Source organism: Tursiops truncatus, chromosome 7 (assembly GCF_011762595.2).
Source record: "Tursiops truncatus isolate mTurTru1 chromosome 7, mTurTru1.mat.Y, whole genome shotgun sequence".
Taxonomy (NCBI): domain Eukaryota; kingdom Metazoa; phylum Chordata; class Mammalia; order Artiodactyla; family Delphinidae; genus Tursiops; species Tursiops truncatus.
In genome coordinates, this window is record NC_047040.1 from 105,560,980 (window position 1) to 105,574,398 (window position 13,419).

The window sequence follows — 13,419 nt, forward strand, 5'->3', positions numbered from 1 at the left end:
TTGGGCTGGTGAGCTGGGACCTCGCTGAGCCTCCCATAGCTTTATTCAGAAGACTCATTCACCTGGACATCTTCTCTTGACCAGCTGGTAGCATCCCTGGGCTAAGAATGTGTCTTGGGACAGCTTGACTATCAATTCCTAGTGACCATTTTCTGAGTGGAATGAGTTTCTCTTTGCTCTTGTCCGATAGCAAAATAAAATATGAGTATCAGCTCATGGGTATATTTCTTTCTAGTTTCATTGTAAAATAAATGACCCCCCCACAGAGATATATAAAGAATAAGATGGTACTTTTATTCTCACAGTTTATTATTAACAGATTATCAATTTGGTCTGTTTACTTCCAGAACTTTTTCTCTCTCTCTAATAACAACAAGGACAATCACAGCAGAAACTACACAAGTTACTCTGCAATGTGTTTTATGTACTCAATAGTATATTATACATGAAGAACTTTCCAATGTATGTATTCATTTTAATTGCCTCATAGCATTCCATAGTGTGGACATACCATTATTTATTTAAACATTCCCAAAATGGTGAAGTATGTTTCCATTTTTAAATTGTTAAGAATGATAATAATTTTACATATATCTTTGTGCATGTGAGAAAGCAGTTCTGGGGCATTATTCCAAGAAGTGGAATTGCTAAATCAAAGCAGATTCATAATTTAAGGTCTGGAAATGCCACTCTATCCATGGCAATGGTCTTCACACTCTTCATGAACAGTGAGGAACATAACAGGGAAACACTGGCCAAGGTTATGGAGGGGGAATGTGTTAAACAAGAAGAAATACCCAGAAAGGATAAAGAAAATAAAAAGAAAAACCCCAATATTAAAAAATATATATATACAAGTAAAGGGAGGTAACTCTTTTCCCCTCACAATTGCATATTAAGAAAAATAAAGTAAAATCCAAGATTTCCTAGTTTTAAGGAAAAAGATTCACCTAAATACTGTTTAGGGGAGTTTAGGGCATTTTGGAGGAAATTTTGGCTAGCAGATTAAACTAAAATTTGTTATTTTCACCAAAAAGTATCCTTTAAGGTGACAAAGAGACCCACAGAAGCGGGGGGAACAGAGACAGAATTCAGTGCTTCAGACTCAGCAAATGGAAGCCACTCCCAGGGATGCTCTGGGTACTGTGCAGAGCCTGATGGGAGAGCAGGGGGCAAAGTGGGGCGCCCAAGGTCTAGTGCTGTTCACAAAGGATGAATTTTGTAGACAGGTTAGATTGTTCACAAGTTTATTTTTTGTTTCAAAGAGTTAGATTAAATTTCTCAGAATTACAAATTCAAAACCCTGTTGTTTAAGCTTTTTCAAAATTCAGCTTATAAAATTGTATTCTACATATAAGTCTAGCAAGTACCAGCAATCAAATCGCAAAGACTTTGAATAATGCTTAATGCCATTTATGGATTTGATTATTTAAATGCCTTCAAATATTGTAAACTACGTTTTTTTTGAATTTTATTTTATTTATTTTTTATACAGCAGGTTCTTATTAGTTATCTATTTTATACATATTAGTGTATATATGTCAATCCCAATCTCCCAATTCATCCCACCACCAGTGCCCCCCGCCACTTTCCTCCCTCAGTGTCCATACGTTTGTTCTCTACATCTGTGTCTCTATTCCTGCCTTGCAAACTGGTTCATCTGTACCATTTTTCTAGATTCCACATATATGTGTTAATATACGATATTTGTTTTTCTCTTTCTGACTTACTTCACTCTGTATGACAGTCTCTAGATCCATCCACATCTCTACAAATGACCCAATTTATAATATGGTTTATTTACTCTCCAAGTAGTTTAATTTATGACATTAAAAAACAGAATACCAAATATTTATCAAAGTTAAATATTCAGAAACATGAACATTTAACTTTGGTGAAGTTAATTTATTTGAGATGTTCTAATAAGGAAGATGTTTAGGTCTAAATCAGTTATATTACACTTTTTAAATTGGAGTTTACAAGGCTCATACTTAAATAGGCCAAGTTCCCTTAAAAATTACAAATATCAAATAATTATTAAGAAAATCTTTTCAAGGTTTTAATAGAATCTTGCTACAAGAGGAAAAAAAAACCTATCTCAGGCCAATTGAAAGCTCCAACTCTTGGCAGGTCCTACTTTATGAAAAAGGAAAAATTAGATATTCCTTGTTAGACATAACAAAAGTAGTCAATTAATGATTATTAAACTTCGTGACTTGATGCAAGACTATTTAAGGTCCTAAGTAAGCTTCCTCTTAAGGGTTACAATCTACTGACATTGCTCTTAATCTTATTAAAATTCACTATAAATATGCTTAAAGAATTTTTTCAAAGTCAAGAATGCTAGTTTCTTCCCAGAAAGATGCATGATATGGAAGTTTCTGGACAAGATCACCTTTGGGACCTTTTTCTTTTTTCTTTCAGTACCATATTCCTTCTTCACCCAAAAACATTAATACTAAGGCTTTGATTATCTTAAGCTGTTGATACTGAATTTACAAATTTTGGGGATTAGAAATTTTATGCCTTAAATAGGCACTTATGCAAAGAGATGAACATGCAGACGTTATCCTTGCTGGTGGTGCTCCTGGACCACTCTGGCCCCTATGCTCAGTCAAGTGCTCCACACCATTGATAGTGGGCTGGCCATGAAGTCTGTATCCTTGTATTCAAAGACAAATGTATTCCTGAATGCATTTTCCATTTTGCTTAAGACCGTGATGAGTCTCTGCATTTTTCTATATTTGTAAGATTAGATAATTCTTAAGTTTATGTTAAATAATAGGTTAAAGTTTTGAATTTTTGAACAGGCTAAAAGGCTGTGTCTGGCTTGCATTAATAACTTATAAGGCCCTTCCACCCAAAGCAGGCAGAGTCTAGAAACAATCTCATTAACTCAGATAGACTTAGCAAATACAGAAAAAAGTCTTTGTTATCTGAAAAAATTAAAATAAAAACAAGAGCAGAGCAGGGACAGGGGTCATCTTCCTTACTACTTATTTAAAGATTTCACAAATTAGTAACAAAAAGTGGTTGAAATAGAATCTTTCCCCACCCTTCACCACTGCATGAGATTTATAGAGTAAATTATATATCATATATATATATATGATATATGATGATATGATATATATATGATATAGCATATCATTATGCTAATTATATAATAAATATATACTTGATTCTCTCCTGTGGATTTATTTATTCCCAATTAACCCATTTGTCATGGCCATCAAGACCTCTTCTCCCACCAAAAATATATTTTAAGAACTCTAAACTGACAGCTCCAAGTTTGCTAATGAGTTTCTGAAATCAGCGGGAAACTGTGCGAAGCCCCCCCTCCCTCTCACCCTTAGCAGAAGTTATGCTCTAAGATGCATGCTTGGAGTTCACTTTAAGGACATTTGGTGGTGGAAAGACTGCACAGTGCTTGAGAGCACAGGCTTCAGTGACAGGAGGCGTGGCTCCATCACTTCATACACGGACAAGTTATTTACACTCATCTTGTCTTACTTATCTTCATCTATAAAACAGAAAATAATACATTAAAGCTACATCTCAGATGTGATCATGAGCACATGTTGAAGTTTCCTTTCAAAGGGAAAGACTTCAAGAAAGCCAAATCCACAACGCCCCAATCTTGGTGGAGATATTTTGTAGGAGACTAACCATGAATGTTTGGTTGAATGTGATTAGGTTAGTCACAAGGCTGGTTAAAGATCATTGCACTCTTTAACATCTGGTTAAAGGTAACAAGAGCTAGATGGATAAATTGAATTTCCCAAACAGACTTTTTATCTCATTAAAACTTATCAAAAATTGTGCACAGACTTATCAGGAATGCTTAAACATGTCTTCAAAGGAGCACGAAGTTGCATCATTTCAAAACCATCTCCAATTTGTAGAAAATTATCTCTGTAAGTGCTTCAGAGATTGTACTTACAAGTAATGAAAAGAAATTGCATCATTTACTCATAGCCTTAAAGGCCACTGAAGAGGATCGCATTCCTGGTGTCCATCTTACTTCTTCCCTCCTGCACCTGGGTTTCTGTCTCCTCTCTCTAAATTGCTTCTTGCCTGTGGTTGCACAGAAGGCTCCCTTTACGTGTCTCAGATTTCTTCACTTAAGAAAAGGTGAAGCTCTTTGTCTCCCCTCTACCCCACTCAGCTCTTATTGTGCTGCTCAGTGTCAGGCAGGTAATAGTAAAGGTGAGATGATAGGCTGTGGTTAGCTGAAGAGGCTTAGCTAAATGAGGACAGCTTTGGCTGGCTATTGCACCCCAGACATACGAAGTTTATTTATTTATGCAATCAACAGCCACTTATTGAGTGCCCACTCTGTTTACTACGTTGCATACTCAGTGAACAAAATAGAAAACAACTTATGCCCTTATGGAGATTACATTCCTTTGTGGGAAGACAGGTAACAAATCATAAACTTAATGAATAAGCAGAGTGTATATTGTGTTAGAAGACAGGAAGTGCTAAGGATGAAAAAGTAAGGGAGGCTGGGAAAGGGGATTGGAGGTGCTGAGTGAAGGAGAATTGCAATTTTACTTTATAATTTTCTTTTAATTTAAGTATAGTTGATTTACAATGCTGTGTTAGTTTCAGGTGTACAGCAAAGTGACTCAGATATCTATCTATCTATCATCTATCTATCTATCTATCTATACACATACACACTCATATGTGTGTATATATATATATATATTCTTTTTCAGATTCTTTTCCCTTATAAGATATTACAAAATATTGAGTATAGTTCCCTGTGCTATACAGTGGGTCCTTGTTGGTTATCTATTTTATATATAAGAGCGTGTATCTGTTAATTCCAAACTCCCAATTTATTGCTCCTCTCCACTTTCTCCTTTGGTAACCATAAGCTTGTGTTCTATGTCTCTGGGTCTATTTCTGTTTTGTATGTAGGTTCATTTGTATTATTTTTTGAAATATTCCCACATATAAGTGATATCATATGATATTTGTCTTTCTCTGTCTGGCTTATTTCACTTAGTATGATAATCTCCAGGTCCATCTTTGTTGCTGCAAATGGCATTATTTTATTATTTTTTATGTCTGAGTAATATTCCATTGTGTCTATATACCACATCTTCTTTATCCATTCATCTGTTGATGAACATTTAGGTTGCTTCCATGTCTTGGCTATGCAATGAATCTGTTTTTTTTTTTTTTTTTGCAGTGAATAGTAGTGTATGTACCTTTTCAAATTATAGTTTTCTCCAGATAAATGTCCAGGAGTGGGATTGCAGGATCATGCAACTTTAAGTAGCATGATTGTGGCAGGCTTCCTTGACAACACCATTTTATCAGAGACAAGAAGGAGGTGAGGAGTGGGCCATGTAGACATGTGGGGGAGAGCATCCTGGGCAAAGAGAACTTCAGTGCAAAGACCCTGACAAAGCAGCATCCCTGGTGTGCTTTAAGGACAACAAGGAGTTCAGCATGTCTGGGGGAGATGTAGAAAAGGGAGAAGAGTAGGGATGAATTTGGAGAAGTGATGGGAGTACAGATCAGCAGGAGCTGGTAGGTAGTTTAAAGATGTTGCTTTTACCTTGATTAAAACAGAAAGCCCTTGAAGGGTTTCAATCTGCCTTAGATGTTAATAGCATCTCTCTTGCTTTTGTGTTGGGGACATACTGAAGGGATTGGAGATGGAGGCTGGTAGACCAGTTGGCTGATGATCACAGTTGTTCAGGCAAGAGATGCTGGTGACTCAGACCAGAGTGGTAACAGGAGGTGATGAGAAGTGGTCAGATGCAGAACAGATTCTAAAAGCAGAGCCAGAGACATGTACTCGTCCCTCAGATGAGGGCTGTGAGGGAAGTGGGGGGGACTTGCAAGTGTTGGGGTCTGGAGAATGGTAAGTATGGAGTTGCTCTCCTCTGATAGTGAAGGATGTGAGTAGAGAACTTGGGGGGCAGGAGGCGAAGTATGAGATCAGAAAGTCAGGTTTGGACATGCAGTTTGAAACATCTGACACCCAAGTGGAACTTTGAAGCAGGCAGCTGGATTTATGGGTCTGGAATTCAGGAGAGAAGACTGAACTTGAAATATAAATTTGGAAGTCACTGACATGGAAAATCAGGAGATTTGCAATGACTGTTTTCAGTAATCTGATCTTCGTTTAAGAGAAGCCGAAAATTCATATTGATTCTTTGAAACTTTCTAAATTATAAACATACTGACTATATTTTCCAAAACTATGTTGATTCCCCCTGCTTTCTTAATGCTTTTCCCAGGGTTGGTCTGCTCCAGCTGGAAACTTGTGCTTGGCCTCAGTGAAAGCTGAGTTAGGGAAAGAACCACTCTGATCTTTCTCAAGGAAAACGGCAGGGGTCCCTTTGTTCTTCCTAATGCCCGGGGGCGCGAAGTGTATTTGGCAGAAAATATGCTTGCCAAGATGCTTGAAACTGGACTCTAGTCTTTGGAGTAGGTCAGTCTCTCAGTATTCTGTAAAACACTCTCTTCTTTGAAGAAGCTTATCTAACTGTCTCCCTTGCTGTGCATCTTTAAGGAGAAGCATTTTCTTTTCCTTCATATCTCCCTGCGAACAAGAAAGCACACCACCAAACAACTGTGAGCCAGAACCATATGCCACGGAAGGCTGAACGGGACCATTAATGAGGTCCATGGGCCACTCTGGACAACTCTTCCGCCCACTTCATCTCTTACGTGGGTGGTCTACAGCTCCAACTAGCAATGAGCCTTTTCTTTTGGAAGAAGTTTTGATTTCGGGGAAAATTATACTTTCTCATATAAAACTCGTATAACGCTTTTGTCCCTGTTATATTTTTTTCTTTTCTCCTTCCATTCCTAATTCTTTTCTGCCTTTTCTTCAACTCTTTCGTTCATCTCCCTTCAAATTATGCACATCCTACTTTTAGAGAGACGCAAACAGGTTCTGATGCGTGTGCCCTGCTCTCCAAGTCCTTGCTGGCACACATCATAATGCTTCTTTGGGCTTCTGAAGAGTATGACATCAACAGTTGTGTTTCTGCTGAAAGCTCTGTTTATTAAACGTCATACACCACAAGAAGGCACATCTGATTCAGCTATATATGAAATATCATTAGGATTTTAGAAGGTAGTTGTTCAGCATGATTATCTCGTAGCAAATTGAATTCAGTGCCTTACACCTAAGATTGTCACTGTCCTCACACTTAATGAGTTCTATTCACTTGCGTAGTTCCACACTGGCCTCTTTCTGCATTCATGTCTCAAGTGCTCAGTGTATACCAAGTAGAGAGAAAAAGAAACAAAACACCAGTTAAAATGAACTGATTAAAGAACACGGAAATTATACTCCTAAAACTGCCCTTTTTAAATAAGCCAGTTGGGGTTATACATCTTTTATTTTGAGTGTCTACTTTACAAATGAGTTTTTCTAATCACAGTGTGCATTGAACCAAAATGAACCAAGCTCAAAGGCAGCCCTGTAAGTATTCATTCAATTTTTTCTCATTCTAGGAATATTAGATGCTTTTCTTTCCCCAGGTACTCTTTTTCCCTCTCAGAAATACATCATTTTTTTTGAGTGACCATAAACAAATGAATTTCTAGCCTACATATTCGTTGGTAAATTGAGCTTAGTAACACTGTAATACAAGGTCTGTGCGAGGCTTTTTAAGTATGTTCAAAGTACCCAGCTAGTTCTTATACTTTTCCACAAGATCCCTCCCCCTACATGCCCCACTTAGCTTGGCAATATTGAGTTTTAAAAATACTTTAAAGTGTAAAATTGTAAGGAAAAATGTGTTTCTATTGCTGTTTGTATTTATAGGATGCTGACTTACAAAAAGTTAAGATTGTTAGTTGGAAATAAGAGAATCCCAACTCAAGCTAGCCTGAATACATAGGGGGTTTTCCCAGAAAGAGCTTGGGTTGTCTCACAGAATCTAAGCTAGATTAAAACAACCAGCCCTCAGAAAGTTCAGGGATGCAACCTAATCTTGGAAACAGCAGAGACCCGCCATACAAATATTGTCAGGATTCTCTCCATCTGTCTTTTCTGCTGCATTCTGGACCTCAGCATTTTTTTCTCTCTCTTTTTCACTGCAGATAAGCGTTCTTCTCATGGCTGAAAACATGGCCAATGACAACTTCTGAGTTTTTATCTTATAGCTTCAGCCATCCAAAAAGGGGCTGATCTGAACTTTCTTGGTGCCAAAACCAAAAGAACTAGAGGATAACTACCTACTGACCTGGCTGTGCTCAGCTTTCCATCTTTAAAGCAATTAACTTTTTCTTGGTGGAGGGACGGGAACAGTAATACCATTGTTTGTCAATCATGGAATCTGACTCGTGTGTGTGTGTGTGTGTGTGTGTGTGTGTGTGTGTGTGTGTGTGTGTGTGTGTGTGAGATTGGGGGAGGGGAGTGGGATGAGGTGGGAGAGAGCAGCCATAGACATGACATGTAAGAATTTGAGAGGTTCAGAGGGGAAAGATCTTGAGAAAAGTACACTGCAGGAGAAGCAGTATTCAGGAACAAGCAGTTCTGGATGCGAAAGAAGAAAAGGTGTGGAGGAGGGTGGGCCTTCACAGGCTCTCTATCAGGGCACACCCAGAGGCAGAGGTTCTTGCTTGGAGTTTGCTCGTGAGGACACTTATGCTTCAAGTTTATCTAACTTCCCCACAGCACAATGTTACTGGTGTCGGGGGTGGGGGGCCAGAAACCTGTGGTTTATCTGAGTAACAAGCCTGTTTCTTTTCCACCAAGCTGGGTGGGGGAATCCAGAGGAAGGGTAGAATTTGCAGTAGGGAAGGGCTCATGTTTTGGTTTATTTATTGATTGGTTGGATTTTGTGGTCATGTTCCAGAGCAAAATTGCTGAGTCCCTTCCCCCCCCCCCCCGCTTTTTTCTGTGTTTTTAAGCCTTAGCTGGACACCATGGAGTTATCAAAAGGTTTTTCCCAAACAGAAGCCCTGTCAGCACAATAGTGTGTTTGCTGTGCTGAGCAGAAAATTTCTAATAATATGTCTGGACATATTCAGGAATATTAGTTTCTGGGCTTTGAAACAATCATTGCTGGAGGGTTTCCTACCTATGTAGGACACTTAGGGTAAATCATCTTCCTTTTCCTTGCCTCACATTTTTGGAGGCTGCACAATGAACCCTTGTGTTGTATTATACCACTTCTGTGATTTCACTGTTTATTCCCCATCCCTGTTGAAATTCATGAGATTTTACTCTTCCCGTAAAGATTGTTTTCAAAAATTTCAGTGTTTAGAATTGCTTTTACTCTTAATCCTATTTGTTATACATATTGAGCACTTGCCTGGTTATTTTTTAGGAGAACAGTACCCGGAGTGTAGAGATTTTAAATCATGTATGTAAGAGATGAAGAGAATTACCTAAAGACACCGTGTAGTAAATTGCTGAGCTGGGATTTGTGCTCAGATATATATAACCCTGAAGTCTGTGATCTTTGTCGAGAAGAAATGAATGTTGCCTTCACTCCCCTTAGCCCAAGTGACACTTAACGTTTGTCCTTGTTATACTTCATATCTTGAATTTTCACTTAATCCAGTCCCAGTGTATTTTTTTTTTTTTTTTTGCGGTAAGCGGGCCTCTTACTGTTGTGTCCTCTCCCGTTGCGGAGCACAGGCTCTGAACGTGCAGGCTCAGCGGCCATGGCTCACGGGCCCAGCCGATCGGCGGCATGTGGGATCCTCCCAGACCGGGGCACGAACCCGTGTCCCCTGCATCGGCAGGTGGACTCTCAACCACTGCGCCACCAGGGAAGACCCCCAGTCTGTTTTAATCCTTTTTGCTAACATCATTTGTAGTAGCTTTATGATAGCCCATTAATATTATGTACTACAACTTTCCTAAGAAATCTTCTCATGTTGGAAACTTACATGGATTCATCACGGCATCATTGTGAATAAGGATAATTAGCACACATAGTTTTATGTTTTGGAATACATCCTAAAGATAGAGCCATCTAAGGGTGATTTCTGGGTTAACTTATATGAATGTTTCAGAGAGTTTTTAAAGTGTATGGTGAAAATACTTTTCAGAATAGTCATACTGTTTTCATTATAAGTAGTAAAGGCTTCATTTTAAGGGTGTTATTGGCTGTTAATAATTATAGAATTTCCTAGTATGTTAACTGAACAGATACCATCTTTTCAAATTCATGGGGAGTTTAAAATAGATTCCTGGCCGTCACCCAAAAGAGAAGCAGGAGGATTATGACCTCAATTATTTGCCCCTTTTCCCTTTCCTTTAAAAATGCAAAACCTTTTCAAAATGCAAAATTACATCTTTGTCTATTTTGTTCTACAGTAAGTGAAAAACCTTATAAATTCTGACCACTTCAAATTAACTTTAAGTCAATGAACATGTGCCCCAGTGTTGAAATGCTTTATTTAATTGCCTAAATCAGCCCTGAGCCTTTCTTTGCCCAGTAGTACCAGGTGGACCCACCTCTTGTGGTGAAACCATTGTCTTATGTTCACGTATTCAAGTCTCACTCAGGAATGGGAGTAGAGCAGACCGATTTCTACCATTAATTCATGTAGTTGGATATAAGACGTTTTTGTTTTTCCCCTTATTTCAACTGATTTGGTTTATTTTGTTTGATTTTGCTCCATCTCTCAAGGTGTTTGCCAAACTACTGTGAACATGGAGGAAGCTGCTTCCAGTCCTGGGTGACCTTCTACTGTAACTGCAGTGACACAGGTTACGTGGGCGCCACCTGCCATAACTGTGAGTAGACTCATGCCTACCCACAGTAGAATGGGCAAAAATCCACGAATATCAGGGATAATGTCAGGATATATTCAACATGGGGTGGGCACGTTTTATTCATTCCTTCAGTGTGTGTTTCTTTTTTTTTTTTTTTTTTAATTTTTGGCTGCGTTCAGTCTTCACTGATGTGCACGGGCTTCCTCTAGTTGCTGTGAGTGTGGGCTTCTCTTTGTTGTGGTGCGGGGGCTTCTCACTGCAGTGACTTCTCTTGTTGCAGAGCATGGGCTCTAGGCGTGCAAGCTTCAGTAGTTGCAAAATGCGGGCTCAATAGTTGTGGCTCTTGGGCTCAGTAGTTGCGGCTCACCAGCAGGCTCAGTAGTTGTGGCACATAGCCTTAGTTGCTCCACGCCATGTGGGATCTTCCTGGACCAGGGATTGAACCCATGTCCCCTGCATTGGCAGGCAGATTCTTAACCACTGCGCCACCGGGGAAGTCCCCAACGTGTGTTTCTTGAGAGCATACTCTATGCCAAACACTGTGGTGAGCATAGAGGATGCACAAATACAAAGCCATATCATCATGAAGCTCAAGGTCTACCAGGAAGACAGACAGGAAATAGGATAAGTGTTGAGGTAGAGGAAAGACAAGGTGCTGTAGGCACACAGAGAAGAGCTCTGAAGTCAACTGCATTTTCTAGATGGGCTAAGTTAGGCTGTGCAATAAACAACCTGCATCTCGGTGGCGTAAGTAATGAGCAGTTGAGTCATGCCTGTGTTACCTGCATATCACAGGTCTGCAGGGGACCCTCTTCCAAAGGTGTTCTTATTCTGGGAAGCTGACAGAGACTCCATCATCTGGAATGTTGCCCTGTCAGGGAGAGGGATGCACAAGGAAACATGTGGTTTTAAAAGCTTCTACCTGGAAGTTTCTACGTGGACGCTTCTACCTGGAAGTGGCAAATGTTACTTCCACTCATGGAATCATTGGCCAAATAAAGTCCCATGAGCACCTAACTTCAAGGGGGTAGGAAGTGCCATCTTACCATGGTATCTGAGACAACAGAACCAGCATATTGGTGATAAGTACTGACAATGTCTGTGTGTCCATGTTGGGGAGGCTTCAGATAGAAGGTTTGAGCTGATCTCGTGATAGGAATGTGGCAGACAAGGAAAAGAAAACAGGAAACTGAAACTGTAAGTAGTTTCACATGGCGGGAGAGTTCTGACAGTAAATGGTAAGAAAGGAAGCAGGAAGTGAGGAACCCGGAGCACACAGAGAATAAGGGGAGAGGAGGAAAAAGTAAAGGAAGAACAGCAGTGCCACGATTTCCATAATTCGATAGTCCTGTCAGGGTCACCAAACAAAAAAAAACACATGACAAAATAGAGAAGGTTTGCTGTTTGGAGAATTGTATGTCAAACTGTGTGAAATGAACTGTAAGTTTAACTGACAAAGATGTAATTGGAAGGTGCTGGCTATAGTTGTAGGAGATTTCACAGAAAATGTGAACTTCAAAATTGACTTAGAAGGTAGAGGAGTGGGAGAAGGGCCTTCTAGAATAATGTAAGAGCCAAGCCAAGGCTGGACCTATTCTGAGGACTTCAAGGAGACTATCACTCAGGACCAGATCTCACCTGTTTTCCTTAAGTCCTTGCTGTTCCTGGCATGGCACTCAGAATGCAGAAAGGGAACGGTAGATGCAAGCTGGGCTAGAATCAGACTCTGATCCAGGATGAACAGTGCTGATGCTCTCATCCCTGCAGACCTCTCAACCATTCTGTGGCCTCTTCTATGCCTTGTAATGTAACATTCACCAATGGTGACCACAGAGGAGGCCAAGCAAATCAGAGAAGAAATAGCCCATTGGCCATGATGAGATGACATTATTACTGTTAGCTGCCTGTAGAAGTGAAAAACACTGCCTGGCTTTATAATGATATAACTTACTTAAAATTTTCTATTTAGAGATTTGGAACAGTGAACAACAGACTGAGAGAGATTAGATTTAATTTTTAGCAAACTCTTATACTTGAACAAGGACAAAATTTTAACACGCTAGAGCTTGTTTTTGCACAGATCCTGTAAAGGAAAACTAACAAAATCTTGTGGACCATTTTAGGGCTAAAATTACAAGTTTTTATTTAAGATTCTCAATGAATACCAATCTATAATTTTTTTAAAAAAATAATTAATTAATTTTTGACCATGTTGGGTCTTCGTTGCTGCATGTGGGCTTTCTCTCGTTGCAGCAAGCTGGGGCTACTCTTCATTGCAGTGCACGGGCTTCTCACTGCAGTGGCTTCTCCTGCTGTGGAGCACAGGCTCTAGGCACGTGGGCTTCAGTAGTTGTGTCATGCAGGCTCAGTAGTTGTGGCACACAGGCTTAGTTGCTCTGCGGCATGTGGAATCTTCCCGGACCAGGGCCCAAACCTGTGTCCCCTGAATTGGCAGGCAGATTCTTAACCACTGCACCACCAGGGAAGCCCCCCCAATCTATAAATGTTGAGTCCGGTTCCAGAACTATTATCCCTAAACAGCCAAGAACAACATATACTTGGACAGATACATTGTAGGACACATACAGGACTGTCCAGATTGTATGGACAATGCTCTTGTAAGAAGCTCAGAGGCAACCAGAGTGGCCATCAGTTTAATAGTGAGATGAGAGAAACTTGAAGATTTAAGTCAGAACTATCCAAAT

At 39.7% G+C, this 13,419-nt stretch overlaps 1 protein-coding gene across 2 annotated transcripts in view; it reads left to right on the forward strand.

Annotated features, from left to right (window-relative positions):
• The window catches only part of CNTNAP5 (contactin associated protein family member 5), an 877,416-nt gene that overhangs the window by 541,636 nt on the left and 322,361 nt on the right, over nucleotides 1-13,419 (forward strand). For both annotated transcript variants that reach the window (XM_033860287.2, XM_019931771.3), the window contains exon 11: nucleotides 10,629-10,735. In XM_033860287.2, coding sequence (XP_033716178.1) covers nucleotides 10,629-10,735 — 107 coding nt within the window. The remainder of the gene's footprint in view (nucleotides 1-10,628; nucleotides 10,736-13,419) is intronic.